The sequence below is a fragment of the Notamacropus eugenii genome, chromosome 7 (assembly GCF_028372415.1).
Source record: "Notamacropus eugenii isolate mMacEug1 chromosome 7, mMacEug1.pri_v2, whole genome shotgun sequence".
NCBI classification, from domain to species: domain Eukaryota; kingdom Metazoa; phylum Chordata; class Mammalia; order Diprotodontia; family Macropodidae; genus Notamacropus; species Notamacropus eugenii.
The window spans coordinates 12,872,112-12,891,966 of record NC_092878.1 but is presented as its reverse complement, the minus strand read 5'-3'; the positions used below and the strand labels follow the sequence as shown (position 1 = coordinate 12,891,966).

At 40.8% G+C, this 19,855-nt stretch overlaps 1 protein-coding gene across 1 annotated transcript in view; it reads right to left on the bottom strand.

Moving 5' to 3' along the window:
• The window catches only part of RNASE13 (ribonuclease A family member 13 (inactive)), a 38,406-nt gene extending 19,926 nt beyond the window's left edge, over positions 1 to 18,480 (bottom strand). The window contains exon 1 of the mRNA XM_072622681.1: positions 17,497 to 18,480. Within this exon, the coding sequence (XP_072478782.1) occupies positions 17,497 to 17,563 (67 nt within the window). The 5' untranslated portion in view covers positions 17,564 to 18,480. The remainder of the gene's footprint in view (positions 1 to 17,496) is intronic.
• Positions 18,481 to 19,855: the final 1,375 nt, after the last annotated feature.

Here is a 19,855-nt window from a genome sequence, read left to right as displayed (position 1 = left end):
TCTTTTAATACATCACTTACCTATATGAGCTCTGTAGTCCAGATGTACTGGCATACTTACTGTTCTTCACACATAAATTCTATCTCCCATCTCCATATCCTTGCACTATTTGTCCCCTATCCTGAAATTTTCTCCCACCTAACCTTTGCCTCATAGGCTCCATGGCTCTCTGGAAGACTCAGTTTAAGGGTCATCTCCTCCAGAAGGCTTTTCCCAGTCCCCACAGTTGTTAATGCCTTCTCCTCTAAGTCCACCCTTCATTTAATCCGTTTTTATTGTATAAGTACTGATTGATTTGTAAGTCTTTAAAGGAAAGGATTCTTTTTGCTTTTTCTTTGTATCTGCTGCACTTAGTCTGGTGCAATTAATAAATTCTTGTGGATTGATTGGTGTGTAAGGGGCTTGTCCTAGCGGAGCCTCCCTTTGGGCTAAAGGAGCCTCTGTGACCAAGAGCTGACTTGTTCCAAACCACCAGAATTTCCTTTTTTTCCCCAGATAGTCATCTCTCCTACCATGGCATTTCCCCCTCTCTCTTCTCTGGCAGTCTGCCCAGGCCTGAGATTAGGATGAAGAAATGCAGTCTCCTTTACACTCGAGTCTTTGGCTGCAATTGTGCTTTCTCCTGGTAAAATAGCTGGAGAGTTAAGCTCTTACTTTGACTCCATCATCCCCAAACTGAAGTATCCCAGCCTTAGGTGTAGTACAGGAGTGGCCATCCTGAGGTATAATGCCCCCACAGAGTATCAGAAACTTGTCAAAGGAGCACAGGGACTGAGTTTTGGTTTTTTTTTTTTTAAATACTATATTATCCTTTCGAAATATTCTAAAAGTAGTAGTGTTACTGGGGAAAAATGGATTGGAGAGGAAATGGTGAGGAAGTAGGGTCAGGGTGAGAAATGGAACACTTAAAGAAATAAATCCAACTGACCAAAACCAGAATGAAGTTTAGAGATGAGGCACTTTTCATACTGAACTAGAAAAAAAAATCAGCAAGCAGGACCCAGGAAAAAAATGAGCTAATTGATTTCCCCCAATAAAAAGAACCTCCAAATTGATTTCCAGCCAGCAAAGTTGAAAACTGTTTGATATACCCTTGGAGAAACATAGCAACTTTACTAAATGTGCTCACTAAACTCTAATGCATAACAACTTATTCTGGGAATTAGGATTCTCTGTTTCATTCTCAATCAAATCCAAAGCAAGCATGTTTTCAAAAACCATACCAAAAATAAACCATTGCTTTGAAAAGAAAAGGAATCCAGATTCTCACTAATTGTTTTGACTGTGTCTGATATGCATTTTTTGAAACAAAGAAATAGTTTCCTTTAGGAAAAATCAATCTATTGTATTTCTTGCGTGTATATGCATGATAAACTCTAGGCTTTACTTCTTTTCACATTGAACAGGGAAATGCAGTAAGATGAACTGAAAACCAAGGGGCAGAGGGACCAAAAAAGGTTGGAAATCCCTGTTGTCATAGCAAAAGCATTTGCTTTGGAGTCAGAGAACCTGGGTTTAAATCCTGGTTCTGCAATTTGCAACCTTGTGATCTTTCACAAAGTCACTATACCACTCTGGGCCTCAATTTCTTTATCTGTAAAACGAACAGGTAGGGATAGATGACCTCTAAGGTTCCTTCCAGCTCCGAAATCCAATGATGATGACTGCCGTCATCTCTTTCAGCCTTATATCATCCCTAGGCCTAGCTCCTACAAAGAAGTTTCCTTCCCTCACCCCTCCCCAACTCAGCACTCCTTTTCTCACTGCCAGTCAAGGAAAAGCATTTATTAAATACCTACTATGTTTCAGATACTGTGCTAAGTGCTGAGGATGCTGCTTCGTGTTCAAATTTCATATTGGAAGAGGACCAATGACATCACACGTTGAGGTCAAGGTACAGTGTTTGACTGTGGCTGATCAGTCCAATACTGAGTATAATCCTTCAGGGGAAAAAGAGGTCATTCAGTGAAATAGAGGGTTTTCCTGATAAAAAGACCAGAAGTGAACAAAAAATTTGATTTATAAGTACAAGACCCAAAAGAAGCATAAAAAAGTTAAAAGGGCAACAAAAAAACATAAGGGTTGCAATAAGGCTAAACAAGTTGCATCCCTACATGGGAAGATGATATTTGCAGTTCTTAAAAACTGTATCATTATTAGTGCAGTTTGAAGGAGTCTACATAGACAGAGGATACAGGTATAAAGTAACTTTGAGGGGATGGTCTCCAAAAATAAATAAATAAATTGGGGAGTAAAAAAGAGAATTACACTGGAAACAAAAGGAAGGGAGAAGTAGAATGGGGTAAATTATCTCACATGAGGACTGAAAGATGTATTACAGTGGAGAGGAAGATGGGGGGGTATCACTTGAACCTTATTCTCATGGGAATTTGCTCAAAGAGGGAATAATATACACAATCAGTTGGGTATAGAAATCTACCTTACTCTCTAAGGAAGTAGGAAAGGAGGGCAGGGAACCAGACAAAAGGAATACAGACTGGGAGAAGTGGTGATCAGAAGCAAAACACTGGTGAGGAGGGAAAGGGTGAAAGGAGAGAGAAAAGGATAAACAGGAAGAAAAATAAGATGGAGGGAAATATATAAGTAGTAATCATAGCTGTGAATGGGATGAACTCACCCATATAACAGAAGTGGATAGCAGAGTGGATTAAAAACCAGAATCCTACAATATGTTGTTTATAAGAAACACACTTGAAGCAGTTAAATGAGTTGCAGGAGGAAACAGATAGTAACACTATACTAGTGGGAGACCTCAACTGTCCCTTCTCAGAATTAGATAAATCTGGCCACAAAATGAACACGAAATAAGTTAAGGAAGTGAATGCAATTTTAGAAAAGTTAGATATGAAAGACCTCCGATTCTGTTTTGCTCATGGAGTACAATGCCTTCTTTGATGCTGGCACGTCATGCTGGGTGGTCCTATGCCATTGTCTCCCATGTCTCACAACTGATGCTAAAGTTCTTCAGAGGGAGTATCCTTGAAGTGCTTCTTCTGACCTCTACATGAGCACTTGCCTTGTGCAAGTTCCCCATAAAATAGTCTTTTAGGTAAATATATGCTTAGCGTTCAGGCTATGTGGCTAACCCATCGGTAGAGTTCTACAGTTGAGGTTGAATGCTTGGCAGTTCCACTCAAAAGAGGATCTCAGTATCCCATACCTTATCTTACCAGGTAATTTTCCGAATCTTTCTAAGACATTTCAAATGGAAGCACTTTAATTTTCTGGCATGGTGCTGGTAAACTGCCAAGGTTTCACAGGCATACAATGATGAAGTTGGCCCCATGGCTCTATAGACTTTCAGTTTGGCATGCAGCCTAATACCTGTGAAAAGACTGATTCAAACAATTGTGTACAAATAAGCTACATACAAGATAAATAGGAAATTATCAACATAGAGAAGGTTCTAGAATTGAGAGGGGTTGGGAAAGGTAGGATTTGAAGGAATCCAGGGAGGCCTGGAGTTAGAGACAAGAAAGGAAAGCATTCCAGGTATAGAGGACAGCCAGTGAAAATGCTAGCAGCCCTGTTTCCACTCTTCTGTTTTCAAACATCCCTATCAACCTTAATGCCCAGTCCAATTAATCAAATACTTATGAAGCCCCTATTGTGCCCAGATCATTATGCTAGGTACAAGGAAAGATTTAAAGAAAAGGAAGTCACTGTGTTTGCTTTATGCAGTCTAGTAGGAAGACAGGATTTATACACGTGTGTGTGCATGCATGTGTATATATACACATACACATATATATACGCACACAAAATAAAGCATGCTAAGTACATAAAAGAGAGGAAAGCAAAATACTATGTAAAGTGTATGAAAGATCCAGTCCTGAAACTTAAAACCAGATGATTTGAGGATTACATTAACTTCCTACATCTCACAACCTTCTTTGGAACCTGGGTGCCTTGGCTCTTGGTTTTAGGATTTTTATCCCGAACTCCCAGTTTAAGTTGTCTGGTCTCTTGATTCAAGTCAAATTGGCGACCTGGTCTCTGAGATCTGCCAAACTTTATTCCTCGTTATCTTTACTCCTCTCCTTTTGCTGCTGCCTACATGGTACCCAAACTTTGTACCCACCTCTTTCCTTTCCTTTCCTCTGTCCGCCCCCCATATACTATACCACAGGAATGAGTTTTTTAGGATTTATTTATAAGGGAAAAGATAATAGACATATAAGATACAGACATTTCTCTTTTCCACAGAAACCCCTTCTTTACATTGGCCCTAGGGAATGAAAAGGAGGTGGATGAGTAGGCAATGTCCACACTCTCAGCCATTCTTTCAGTCAGGTTGTTGAAGTCTGAACTCTCTTGGAGGTATAGGGAGCTGGGGATGCCAATCATTCCAGAGCAGCAATTCCTGCTTTTATGAGGCATTATACTCATCGTAAGCAGCAAAATAGAGAGAGAGTCCCTTGGTTTGGGCAGGTACACCTGACTTCCAAGCCAATCCCATCCCACCTTCCCTTGCTTCTCAAGAAAGTTTAAGTTACTTGGTGAAAATATTTGAGAGAAAAAAAGTATTAGGTATGGGGAAGGTAGATGCATTTCCAGGAAAGAATGGTCCTCTAGAAGAAACTCAAGGGCTTTCTCCCTCCACTGCTTTGCCACGGCTTGAAGAGCTGGGGCAGACTGGACTGAGAGGTGGTGAAAAACTTCCAAGTCTAGGGACATATTTCCCTCTTTCTAGAGGCCCTGAAAGGGCCCCTGGATTTCAAAAGTATTCCCCCTAATTACTCACAATACTTTCAACTTAGTCCTCCTACCAAAAATCCAGGATCTAGGCCTTGAGGAAACTAGTGAGGGCAAAAAGGGAAAGATAAGGTGCTTAAACAAATGTGAAGATATGCTCAGAAAAGTCCTCCATTAGGGACATGGGTGATGTCTCCTATCACCTGTCTACCTGCCCATCCAAGGGCCCTCCTTTCCAAAGGCTGATCATGGGCAAAGGGAGGGGAAGCTCTAGTGCCCAGGCAGAGAGAAGTGTTGTGAGGTAGAGCTTAGGCCACTGATGGAGGTACTCAGGAGACAAGCTTTCTATCTGCCAGTGCTTGGAGCTCACTAATCAGCCTAAGCCTCATGAACTCAGTCTGCTCCCCTAGAGGACTGCTCCCCCTCATACCCTCACTATCCTGTCACCAGTTCTACCAAGCCTCAGTTCCATGTCCTTACTCCAATACCAGGCTCCGCCCATGATCCATTAAAAGACCCTTTCCCTGTCTTTTTTCTTAGAAGATCTCTTTTCTCTTCTCAACCTTCCCTGGGGCAAATTTTCCACCTCTGGACAATTACTCATTCTAGGGCAAGGGTAAGGAATCTGAGACCTTAAAGCCACATGTAGCCTTCTAGATCCTCAAGTGCAGCCCTTTGACTGAATCCAACTTCACAGAACAATTCCCCTTAATAAAAGGATTTGTTCTGTAAAACTTGGTCTCAGTCAAAAATCCACACCTGAGGTTACACGTGGCCTCAAGGCTACAGGTTTCCTACCCCTGTTCTAGGGCAAATCCCCTATTTTACCCTGCCTTCCTTACATTCTCTCCTATCCACCTCTAAAAGAAAGAATTGGGTCTACTTACCAAAACTAATCTTTCCACTCTATCTCCTCCTACATCCTCCAGGAAATAGTTTCATCAGTCGTGCCCTCTCTTTAATCCTTGATCTCTCCTTCATTGTTTTTTGTCCCTATCCACAAACATTCTCAGGTCTCCCCTAGCCTAAAAAAATTCTTCCCTTGGCCTGCAATACCATCAATCTTTACTCCTCTCTCCTTCACTCCCCCCAAATTAGTTGCTTATCACAGTGCCTAACGCTTGATAAATGCTTGGTTTCCTCTCCCTCTCCTTATAGTAGATGTCCAATCCCAGAGGGAAGCAGGTGATGGGTTTAACTATGGCTTTAATTTTTTTCTATGTTCATACAGCAAGGACAATGCTTGACCTTTGAGCCAGTTCCAGATTGGTCTGGCTGAAGATAGAGGGCCCTAGCTACAGGAAACCATGTGTTTTTCATTTACAGGATGACCCCAAATCACTCCACCCTGTTCACCACTTCCTGCTTCTGGCTAGTCCTGCTCTGCAGTCAGATGTTAGATTCTTAGAACGTCCCAGACTCAAGAACATCTGGACCTGTTCTCTGCTTGAGCCAGGATTAGAGAACTAGGTAAGGCAAGACACTTTCTGGGGCTAAGTCAACATTGAGGTGAAGAGAGGGAAGGACTGAGTGGGAAAAATTAAGGACTCGGGGGAATGACAAACCGTAAAGGAATAAGGGTGGAAAGAAACAATGAAGGGATGGCATATTAGTGCCTGGGCGAAACTAAGAGCTAGGCAGAGCTCTAAAGAAGATACTGCCCCTTGACTCCTTCAGGCTACTGACCTGCCACAGCCTCCTCTTCTACCTTTCCACCTCAGGATTAATTGCCTTAGACTTTATTCTGTTTTCTAATTGCTTCCCCTTATGCTGTTCCTTCTCTCTCCCACTGACCTAGACACTTCTATTCTGCTGTCACCCAGACCCTCTACAGCCTTTTCTTTCCCTACCTATCCCCAGGTTAGAGTCCAGGTCTCCTGTGTGACAATATGATAATTTGATAAATGGATCTGTCCAAGTTTAGGTATTGATGGGCATAGATCTAGTAATGCCCAAAGTAACAGATACTGACGGTTGGGAGAAGAATAAGTGGAAGGAAGGGATGGAGGAGAGGGAGACAGTTCATAGCATGTCTCCTTCCATTTCCTTTTCTCCCACCTCAGAAAGCCAGCTCATAGAGTCAATTGTTTCCTCCGAAGAGGGGACAGGGAGCGCTGCATCATGGCATCCCGTAGAAATGAGAGACCTTCACTTTGCTTTCCAGACAATAACAGGAGTGTGGTAAGTGTTGCTTTCGTTTCTACAAAATTAGCATCTTTCACTTTCATTTCTTCTCTCACTGACTGTGAAATATTTGTCTAGAAGCCCCTGGGTAAATGAGTTCCTTCCAAAGGTTCTTGGCCCCTCTTCCTGAAATCTGAAACTTGGCCCCAGGAACTGGAGGATGGGAAGAAGATTCCTCACTCAAATTCTCATCGCCCTGTTAGCCTCTGGGCCTCAAGATTGGCATCTGTAAAATAAGGGAGTTGCAATACATGATCCCTAAATTTCCTTTCAGCTTACATTCTAGAGTTAGAGTTCTGCCTCTCTCCTTAGCCTTGCAGCTGCTGAGTCTTCCCTATGGGTCAAAGAGAATTGGGAAGACATACAGAAGGGGGTCCATTCAGAGATGCTTCTTTGGGCGAGGGGGTATCTCCAGTACTCCAAAGTACTGATATGGATGGACCTTGGAACTTCACCAATCTGACCTTAGAAATAGAGGATTTCATTCTGGAAGGGTTCTTGGAGATTACCTTGTCCAAACCAGTCATCTTATTCCTCACATTTTGTCTCCTCCTCAGAGACAAAACGCCAAAGAGGTGAAGAAACCTGCCCAAATTTGCACTGATAGTAAATAGCAAGTCACCATTGGTAGCCAGGCTGACTCCAGAATACTTTCCCCTCTGCCATAGCTGCCTCACTTCACTTGCTATCCATCAATTACAATCATCATTTCTCCCTCTGACTATGATTGCTCAGACTGGTCGATGGTCCCTCTGACCTTTAATATGTCCTAAGTACCTTTTTCCATCCTTATACCCTCATACACAAACTTTGTAAACTCACAACTATACTTTATTTCCAATGGGTCTTATACACACATCTCATAAACCCCAAAGCTATACTTTACCTCCCAGTGGCTCTCCTACACACATATGTGTATCCTCATCTCATAAAACCCAAAGCTACACTTTATGTCCCAATGACTCTCCATCTATCCTAAATATTGACCTCTCCCTCATGCCCCAGGAAGTGCATTATTGGAATAACCTCATCATCCTTTAAAATCTCACCAGTCTTGGTACTTCACCTCATCATTATCCTCTGTCTCTCAGATTGCAGGGTAGGGCCACAAGCTCCTTTTAATCAAAGACAAAAATAAATGACAAGATTCCTTTGTACATATGTTGGTAGAAGAAAAAGGAAAGATGCAGAGAATATGTAGCTGTCATCTTCCCTGCTTCCTTCATGGTTACCTCCTCCAGAATTCCCCTTTTCATCTTTGCTCCGGGAACAGTAATTAAATCAATATTATCATTACTGCTAGAAAGCATGTAATGGCAATTGCCCTACGGCTCTACTCAGGGTCCCTGTGACTCCCTAGTCCAAAACTCCCTTTTCTGGCTACCATTTACATATACATATATATATATATATATATATATATATATATATATATATACACACACACATATATATACATGCATACATATAAATATATATACGTATATATATATACATATAGATAGATAGATAGATAGATAGATAGATAGATAGATAGATAGATAGATAGTCTCCCTCTATTAAGGTCATTGAGGTCAGTAACTGTTTCACTTCTGTATATGTATTGCTGGAACCTAGCACAGTGCCTGTCACAAAGGAAATATTTAATAATAAACTAAGGCACTAAAATAATTTTTGATTTACTCAATATTCACCAATATAAGACCATAGGATTATATGTTTAGAGCTGAAAGGAGCTTTAGAAGCTATTTAATCCAACCTTATCATTTAACAGATGAGGAAACTGTATCCTAAAGTGTTTAAGTGATTGCCCCAAGGTCACTCAGGTAGGAAGTGACAAAAATAGGATTTGGACCTAGATTATTGAATCCATGCCCAGCGTTCTTTTCCCTGAACCACTCTGCCTCTAGGGAACGCGTCACTAGGGTACATATTAGAATAGGCACCCAGAGGAAATGTGTAGTCAATATAACTCACAGTGCTGAGATGCAGATGCCCCTTGGTGGTGTCATCAAATGAAATGGGGCCCTCTGTGACTGTTCTCTCAGCTGAAGTTTTCTTTGTGGTTCTCTAGCAAATGTCACCACCGCCATTTGCCATTCTCTACTACTGTCTGCTGATCTTTAATTACCAAGAAAACTCATCATATACTCTGCTGCTATCGATAGGACTGCATGTACTATAATAAAGTCTATCCCCTGGAGAAAGAGGGTTTAATTCTTACAGTGACTGCATGTGAGATATTTTAGTCACACTCTTCAGGAAAGCCAGCAAAAGCCAGAAGTTCTCAAGACTTAGTTTGTGCTTTGAACAGCATTTCTTCAGTTGCTGCTGATGTCTCAGAATAAATTCTTATTTGAATTATGGTCTGAAATTCATTTTAACTTCTATTATATCCCTGAGTATATAGTATATAATATATGTATATATTATAGCCTCATTACCCTTCAAATCATGTGAGAGATTCCATTTAACAGAATTGTAAAAGAACTAGGTGAGACTATTATAAGAAAATTTCTTCTAGTCTCCTTCCTAATAAAAATCCTTGCTAACATGCAAAGAATTCAGGAGCAAAACTGAAAAATTTAGGGACTTGGGAGTGGGGAACCTGTGGCCTTGAGGTCACATATGGTGTTCTAGGTCCTCGGGTGTGGCCTTTTGACTGATTCCAAGTTTTACAGAACAAATCCTTTTATTAAGCGGATTTATTCTGTGAAGTTTGGATTCAGTTAAGAGGCCGCACTTGAGGATCTAGAGGGCCACATTTGACCTTGAGACTGCAGGTTTCCCACCCTTGGGTGGAGAAAGCAGCCTTTGCCCTACTTAACCACTGTGCTTCCTCTAAATTAGGGATTCTCACCCTTTTTTCTGTCTTCTGGTGACGTCTATGAACATACTCTAAGAGTAATGTTTTTAAATGAATAAAATAAAATTATAGGATTATAAAGGACATCAATTATATTGGAATATGGGGTTTTTTAAAAATTAAGAACTCTTTTTGTAGATGGATGAGTTTTCTCTTCCTCCCTCCTGCTTTAGTCAAACCCTATCCTTCATCTCATCTCTTACTGAGATCAGTCACCTCCATCAGCCCCTTTCTACTCCACAGAGTTAGTAAGTACACAACAGTGAGTTGTAGCATTTACTAACTAGTATGGTTCCTCTGTTTCTACAGTAAACTATCTTTCAAATTGGCACCAGTCTATGTATATATGTATAAATGTGTGTGTGTGTGTGGCTGTGCAACAGCTACGTACGATTATGTGCTAACAACTCATTGAATGTGAATCCCCAGTTACCAGCATGTTATTTTTCTTCACAGCGACCAAGGACAGATTTTAGCTCATTCCTTGCTGGATCTTCAACAAGGGAGCAGAGGTTTTGGCAGGTGCATCACAATGAAAGGAGTAGTGATGAAGAGATGCAGAAACAAATGAGGCGGATCAATTTAGGCAAAGATAGATGCAAACCAAAAAATACTATCATTCATGATCCACAGGACAAGATTAGGGACATCTGCACTAACCCCAACAGCAAAAATGTGCCTTGCTATAATGGGCAAGACAACTGCTATGAGGGCTCAAAGCTATACCAAGTCACCGTCTGTGAAGAGACGCCAGACTCTAAGCCTGATAAATGCCGCTACAACTGTACCAAGGAAGAACCAGTCAAAGTCACTCTGGCCTGTAAGAATGGGAGGCCCATCCATCTTGACAGCACTGAGAAGGTCATCATCCATGATGAACTGTGATTGCCCTGAAAAGCCCTTATGAAAGGGCTTCCAGTCATAGAAGCATTATCTGTCATATAGACTAGACTAATTTTTTTCCTTAAAAGGCATTATTAAAACCATCCTCAGAATTTAATTAGTCCTTGATTTAGCAACTCTCATGACTCAAGAACAAAAGTCAGGCCAGGAGGTAAAAGTTGTTTTCCTCCCTCAAGCTGTCCTTGAGGGCCAGCCCATGCTAGCAATCTAAGGTCTAGGAAGCTGTGCGCAACTGAATCAATGCTGTGTTCTTGCTGAGTATACTTTTTGTGCTATGGCTAAATAAACCTCTTCTTAACTGTTGGATAGTCTCCAAGTGTCTTATTCTGTTCCAATTCCCACCCTAAAGCATAAGACTGGCCTGAATCAAGTCTTGTCTGCATCACTTAAGATAAAGCATAAATAAGGCTAGAAGTATAGTGACTGGAGAAAAGATGTGGTGTCTAATAAAGTACCAGGCTGCTCATGAGTGACACAAATTTATAGATACATCTAAAATATCCCCATTGCAAGTCTTGGAGTGATTACAGTTCCACCTTTGTAGGGATTAGGAAGATTGCCAGGTGATCTCTCCCTCATTCTCCTACATATAGCTTCAGGATAATACTGAGCTTGGACTTGTATCTATCACATATCAGATATTTGCACACTAAGAATCTAATTATTTTGGGGCAGTTCAGGATAAAAGACAAATTGCCTGGTTTGCCTGGAGTGTGGGGATGGGCAGAAAACGTAATTCTGCTCCAGATTTGGAAGGTAACAGTTAACTGAATCTCAGGCAGTTTAGCTCCCCTCCCATCAAACATCACACAAAAGACCATCACAAACAGCAAGCAAACATATTTATCAAAGCAGAAGGTAAGATAGTCGTTGCAAAACTCATACAGATTAGATTAGGCTATAGAATATATGAGTAAAGGGGTTCTGGGACACAAGAGAGAGTGTGTTACTCAAGTCGCCAACTCTTAGTAATCTCTAAGTTTGGTGCTGGAAATCAAGGGACATGTTGGAGTTCTGACTCTTCCCAACATGCTTCTGGCTATGAAGGGCACCCATCCAAAGTTCATTCTTTCTCTCTCCTCACCCCATTTCTCTCTCTGTCCCTCGCTTCTGTTTCTTTTTCCTCTGGGCTATCCTTCAGTGGAAATCTGCCAGGGGGTTGGTGTACAAATGTAGTCAACAACAGATCTGAGATTCAAACCAAGGTCTTCTGGCTTTATATCCAATGTTCTTTCCATTAGCCCTTGTTTTGAGTCTGTGAATTGTGGTTTAAAGATGAATCTTTACATGCTTTCAGAAGGAGTAGATTTTATATACGTATGTATACGTGTATACACATATACATACATACAAACATATATATACATACACACACACACACACACACACACATACAAAATGGATTTGAGCAAAAAGGGAATGAACTAATTAGGGTTTGAGTACAGCAGATCTTTGGACCTGGTGTGTGGTCCCCATACTCAAAAAGAACATGGACCAAGTAAGGTCTGGGGGAACATTAGTTAAAGGTTAAGTTAGGAAGCATAATGACTATAAAGTCCAGAATTAGTTATTACTTGTAACCCATTTGAAACAGGTTGTTTCCAGGTTGCATTTGCATTTGCAATTTCTTGTAACATCCCTATTCTGAAGATGACAGAGTGATAGAAAGCGAGTGGCTTGTGTAGCCTTATGGGAATTATGTAAAGTTAGTGATCAAAAAGAGTGGCCAATGTCCTGCTAAGCACAGATATTTTAAAAACAGTCATCTGCTTTCTGGAAGATGCTTTCAGAGAAATACATGGAGAGGGAGCTTGGCTTGTGGTTCAAGATGGGGGTCACTCTGCTTGTTAAATAGGTGACCTCCCCTCCTTCCTCTGAGGAGTCCCTTACCTGGAGCTCTGAACTTTTAAAACACTCTATCAGGCTACGCTCAGAAGTGCATATCAAGGGAATGTACCCAAGACAAAATATAGAGGGTGAAATTTCACCGCAATGAAATTGATCCAGTGAACTGGGCAAAAGCACAGGATGATGTTAGAAACATTAAAGAAACACTCCAGTGGGCACCAAACTCCAGCTTCACCTAGTTTTTAGCTAGAAAGCAGCTGACATCACAGGAATCAGGTTTAGGGGTTACCATCCAACATACGTAGAATCGTTTCCTTTCCCCCTCCTTGTGACTTTGATATTGGGGCATTCCTGATAGTTTTATAAGCAGCCTATAGGTATGCCTATTTCCTCATCTATAACTGGATTAAGAAAGAGAAGCTACAGCCAATAATGAAAAGAAATTTTGGATTTTTATTGGAGTAGTTTAACACTAGCAAGGAGTTCTAATGAAGTATATTGTATTGTTAATTGTCCACAAGAGAATGATGAAATAATAGTAAATAACTATAGTAAACTGGTGTTGGATAAACCCAAAGACTCCAGTTTCTGGGATAAGAACTCAGTATTTGACAAAAACTGTTGGGTAAACTAGAAAATAATATGGCAGAAACTAGGCATAGACCAATATCTCATACCCTATACCAAGATAAGGTCAAAATGGATACATGATTTAGACATAAAAGGTAATGCCATAAGCAAATCAGGGGAACAAGGAATAGTTTACTTGTAAGGCATATGGAGAAGGGAAGAATTTATGATCAAACAAGAGACAGAACATTATGAAATGCAAAATGGATAATTTTGATTACATTAAATTAAAAAGATTTTTCACAAACAAAACCAATGAAACCAAGATTAGAAGGAAAGCAGAAAGCTGGAAAGCAATCTTTATAGCAAATGTCTCTAATAAAGGCCTCATTTCTCAAATATATAGAAAACAGAATAAAATTTATAAGACTACAAGTCATTCCTCAAACTGATAAATGGTCAAAGGATATGAACAGGCAGTTTTCAGATGAAGAAATTAAAGCTATCTATAGTCATGTGAAAAGATGCTCTAAATCACTTTTGATTAGAAAAATGCAAATTGAAACAACTCTGAGGTACCACCTTACATCTATCAGACTGGCTAATATGACAGAAAAGGAAAATGACAAATATTGGAGAAAATGTGGAAAAACTGGAACAGTAATGCATTGTTGGTGAAGTTGTGAACTGATCCAATTGTTCTGGAGAGCAATTTGGAACTATGCTCAAAGGGCTATTATGACTACTAGGTTTTTATCCCAAAGAGATCATAAAAAAATGAAAAGGCCCACAAGTACAAAATATTTATAGCAGCTCTTTTTGTGGTGGCAAAGAATTAAAAATTGTAGGTGTGTCCATCAATTGGGGCATGACTGAACAAGTAGTGGTACATGAATGTAATCAAATCCTATTGTTCTATAAGAAATGATGAGCAGGCAGATTTCAGAAAAATCTGGAAAGATTTACATGAACTGACACTGAGTTAAGCGAGCAGAACCAGGAGAACACTGTACACAGTAACGGCAACATTGTGGGATGATCACCTATGATAGACTTAGCTCTTCTCAGCGATACCATGATCTAAGACAATTCCAAAACACTCATGATGGAAAATGTTATCCACATTCAGAGAAAGAACCATGGAGTCTGAATGCAGAGTGAATCACACGATTTTTACTTTTTTTACGTTTCTTGTTCTTTTCTTGTGGTTTCCCTCTTTTATTCTGATTCTCCTTTCATAACATGACTAATGTGGAAATATATTCAACATGACTGCACATGTATAATCTGTATCAGATTGCTTACTATCTTGGGGAGAGGGAAGGGGAGGCAGGAAGAAAAATTTGGAACTCAAAATCTTACAAAAATGAATGTTGGAAAATATCTTTACCTACAATTGGAAAAATTACTATTAAGTGCAAAAAAAAATGAATGATGGAGAAAAACCATCCCATTCCACATCACTCATGGAGAGGAATAGTGTACTGGAACAATTTGTGGTTATTAACCTGGGATCCATGAAGAGGTTCAAAGGAAAATTATAGATGATTTATGAACTTGAGGAAAAAGTTATATCTTTATTTTGACTAACCTTTCACTGAAAGTTATCCTTTTCTTAAGTATTTAAAAACATTCTGAGAAGGGGTCTATACTAGATTGTTAAAGGGGCCCACAATACCAAAAAATGTTAAGGATTCCTGCCCTAAAGTCACAGAACCTATGTTCAAATTCCACCTTTGATGTTTCTCACTCCCCTGTGATCCTGAGGTAACTTCTCAAGGCCTCAAAAATGAGTCTACTTGACCTGGATGATCTCTGACATCCCTTCCAGCTCTATATCTATGATCCCATGAGCAGGGGATAGGGAAAGTAAGTCTTATCCATGAGTATTAAGTAAAGTATAAATGATACAGCTTCCTCCTGGGCTATTGTGCTATTACTGGTCAGAAATATCACCTCCAGACACAAGAGGACCTCAACCAGAAGAATGACTGCTGGGTTAATGGGAAGAGGAGGATTCTAGGAATTTGGGGAATGAGCAAATGCTACAGAAAAAACAAGCGGAATGAGACCTGAAGAAGGGTAAAGGAGAAGGGGAAGGAACAGAATGAAGTTGGCCAGTGGGAGTGATTTGGGGGGGGGGGGGTGAGTGGCCTTATCCAGATGCACAGGAAGCGTTGAATCCTTTTGTATATTGTTATGTTGGGGGGGGGGGGGGGTGATTATAAGTCACCATAAAATGTACATTGATAACAGTGCCTTGGTATCTGCAATTAGGAATCCTGCGGATGAGATTGCATTTGGTGATCTATTATGACAGTTGTGATATCTACAGTTCTTATAGGCAATATTAGGGAGTTGGCAATCATTGATGATAGTCTTGATCTGGGCATGCAGAAAGTCATTATTCTGTTTGCAAAAGAGAAGGTATTTGTTGGCAAGTTGTACCATCTCTTTCACAATAGACACTAAGATTGGAGGAATTGGCCTTGGGGAAACTGCCAACATTGCTTTTCGAACCACTGAAACCTAGTGAAACCAGGGGGAATCATTTCTGTGGCCAGGACCATGGCTGCTGCCCATAGCACCAGGAACAGCACCTGGAAGGGTCCATTCAGAGCTGGAGTCATCTCTCTGATTACTGGAAAAGGCAAAGGCAAAAAAGCAAAGGGAAAAGGAACAGAGAAGACAGCAGAAACGTAGAGAGTAAAATGTAGTCATTCCTCAAACAACCTGATTATCTACTGTGATTCCCAAGTCATGTCATTACTTCCACTTACCTCAGCATCTCCAATTAGTAAACAATATTCACTGAGCATTCACTATACAGAGAACCATACTAGACACCATAAATGTGGTGAGGGGGCAGAATAGGAAGGAAACAGAAGACTGATCATATATTTAGAGCTGAAAAGGTCCTTAGAAGTCATCAAGTCCAAGGTTCTCATTCTACAGATGAAAGAAAGAAGGGAGCAAGTATCTTTGAAGTACCTACTACTGTGCTAAGCATTTTAGAGATAACTCATTTAATCCTCCCAACAATCTTGCAAAGCATGTACTATTATGACCCCTATTTTACAACTGAAGAAACTGAAGCAGAGAGGTTAAATGACTTGCCCAGACACTACTGTCTGAGGTCACATTTGAACTCGAGTCTTCCTGATTCCAGATCCCGCGTCTGATCCACTGATCATCACAAAAACTCTGTCAAGTAGTACAACTTCTTTTATCTCCACTCAACAAGTATTATCATCTCTACTCAAGTATTATCATCTCTGCTTAAGTCGAGGAAATTGAAATTTGGAAAGATTAAGTAATTTGTGCATAACTACCTAAGATCCTAGATTTGGAGCCTGAGAGCTCACCTAAGCCACTCCTTTATTTATTTATGTATTTCTTTATTCATCTATTTATCATCTATCTATCTATCTATCTATCTATCTATCTATCTATCTATCCATCTATCTATCTATTTTGCAGTGTCTTGTCTTAGTCACATAGGTAACAGCCAGAATTCAAACCTATATCCTCTGACTCCAAATCTACTTTCCTCTGTCCCTTCAGGGTTGTAAAGAAATGCTTCCAAAGAAGGAAACCACCACTTGAAGCCACAGCCCAGATCCAGTTCCACCTGTGGACTTTACTTTTCTCTACTTTTTTTGTACCACTATGCAAACTTGCAAGCCATTGCTTACAGGGTAGCAATTTCTTTCTGCCTTTTTATCAGAGCAGCCTTTGGCCTCCAAGAGAGTCTGAATCCACACCCTTTCCAGATTCCCCTTGCCTCAGCATGGCCACTCCCTTTTTTCCCTTACAGTTCATCTGAAGGAGATTATTTCATTCTGCATTGCTTTGCTTTGCCCAGTTTTTCCAAAGAGGACTTTTCTACCAACTAAAGAGAAGAAACATAAAATAAAATAAATCCACAGATCACAAAACGGAGGCATCCCAGAGCCAAGAAACTGTAGCCAAAAGCAGTTCTATTCTAGTCCTAGGAGCTGACAACTTCCAGACTAAGCAGCCCCTATTGCTAACTACCTAGCATGCCATGGTGCTGGCTGCCATGCTTCTTACAGAGAGGGAGGGCCAGGGCCTGACTGTCTGTCAGCAGGGCACCCAACTTCTGCTTCCTTCCACTTCCAAAAACAGCGCCACTTTCCATCTTTCTTGCCAAGTGTTTGTGTCAGTGTGTTCCTGGGAACGCTAGTTCTCTGCCTCCTTCTCTGATTAGAAATGATAGAAGTCTGTGCCTTTCTTGGCCCTCCTGTATCCCTTATTCCTCCCTAAAACCTCTCTACTTGAACCCGCCTTCCAGTTTTATGGTATCACCTAAATACTGTAGGAATACATACTAAAGTAAGAACATCTATTTTCCATTAAGAGTAAAGGAAAGGCCATTTCATTCTTACTCTCAAGAATCTTGTTTCTCCAGTGGACGACAGATTCTGCACCCAGGACAGAGCTCAGAAGACACATAAAGCATGCCTACAGGTGCTTATAATCCAGTCCAAATACCTCAGTGATCAGGAAGTATACTGCAGACGAGTAATCAGTGTTGGGAAGCAATCAAGGAAAAGTCTTCTGAAAGTGAGTTCTTAGCAGGATTCCATCACATAGTCCCACCCTGCCTTGTTCCCCTCTTAATCTCTTAATCGGTATTCTCCATCCACATCCAGAAATATTTCCCTCATTAGCCTGGCAGGTTCCCTGTTCCCTCCCTTTTTCCATCATGGCCTTGACTCCCTTTTCCTAATGCCACTTTATCTACCTTATACTCAACCCATAGTCCCCAGCAAAACCAAACCTTGTGTCTCCTCAGTGTGTGTTCTCACCCAATCCTTGTACTGTGGCTCTAGTAGACAACAGCTCCAAATGATCCCTAAGGTTTAGAAGGTGCTTGGGTCTTTTTCTGACTCTGAGTGTGTTTTATAGCTCAATTAAACCTGGTAGGGGGAGGGAATTGGGCATAACCAGGATTGGATGAGAACAAAATAATTTCCCAATCCCACGGAGCAAAACAAGGGATTGGATTTCAGATGCATGTGTTACCCTGTGGGTAACAGGAACAGGGAGCCCTAGAGTCATATTTAGGACTGGGTGGCAGAGGAAGTAAATTAGTATGCTGACAGGAACCTTCACTCTGACTTGGTAAGGAAGAAAGATGAAAGGAAACCATTTCTCTCTCTCCCTCTTTTCTTGGCCAGGGCTATACTGAATTTAAAGAAGAGCTGAATGGGAAAGAAGATGACTCCAGGTCTTGGCATTTCTCTGTTTAGCCTGCCAAATCAATAGATTTCTGTGCTTCTGTCATGAGAGTCCCTTGAGTCTCATCACACTTTTGTCTTAAGACAGCAAGAACCTTTCTGTCAGTTCAGCTCCCTAGGGAAACTGAGTCTGAGTAGTGGTGTTTGGGTCCTCAATAAGTATATGTTGAGTATTTACCTTGTGTCTCTAAGTCCTGTGGGAGAATACAGAGAAGTACTAAGCAGGGACATGAAAAGTTAAGCTACCAAAAGCATTCTGTTTAAGACCATTTGATTATACAAAGAATGATATAGCAAGTCTGGCTTTATATCTTGAATTCATCACTTCTTTTTTATAGATGTTAACTTTATGCTGTTTCTTGCATATTTAATTTGTTCACTTTTTATTGGTTCCCAGTACAGTCCTTGTGTGTCTTCTCATCTGTGGTCTCCCATCAGCTATATTCAGTCCCTTGTACCATTAGGGTAGTTACATATTTAATCCCATGGCTCAAGAGCCAGTGCCAAGGTGTTTCTAGCCAAACCCGATGACTATAAATTCAAAGTAAAGATGTATGTTGAGACAGAATAATAGACAATACTATGGAATTAAATCAGGCATTACTATTCTAGACATTCACAAATGACTTCCATCCATTTCTCCACCCAGATCACCTGGGAAGCACTTGTCTTACTCATAATTAACCCCTTGCTGGGTCCTCCTAAGAGTTGGGGACAGAGGGTAGGAAAGAGGAATGTATCCAAGATTTGTAGCAGGTGCTAGGGAAATGCATGCTGCCTGTTAGTGAGGTGATTCCTCTCTGACCTCTTTTTCCCAGAACAAGACTAGCTATATCTCCCCACCAGCTTAGGTTCTAGAAGTACCCCTAAGGAATCAGCTTGAGCCCCCATTTCAATGATGTCCTTCTGCTGCTAGGGTCAGTGGTCAAGACCTCAGTTCCTTTTAATCAATTGACATCAGTTGACTTTTACAAAGGAATATTTACTTCCAAGGACAAGAAAAGAAACAAACATTTTCCCTTAATACCTCAGAGGCACGCTATCCCCCATACTATCTCAATTTCTGGGAAGAGGGGGATCAATACAGTTTCTACAGAGCATTGCCCACATGTCCAAATGCAGCATCACTGCTAGATGAGTCTTCAAAGTCATCTTTGGGGGCTTCTATTCTGGGCTGACTATAATCCACGTGGTATGGATTTAACTCCCAGACCTCAAGTGGCTCACTCTCCTGGCACCTCAAAATTCCTAAGATCATAATCATCTCCAATCTCTCCTTCAAAGAACAGGTGCTGAGGCAGGGAACCAAGGCCCTTATTCATCTGCTGTATGTTGTCCTCAAATGAGGCGGCCTCTCTCTCCCTCACCAAACTGCCTCTTTTCTCTCACTGGATGCCATCAGGCAAGAAGGCAGCGGGAAAGGAAGGGATGAGATTGACTAGTGTTTTTTGAATGCACCCCACCCCAATTCCAGCTATACAAACACAGCTAATCAAAGAGGCTC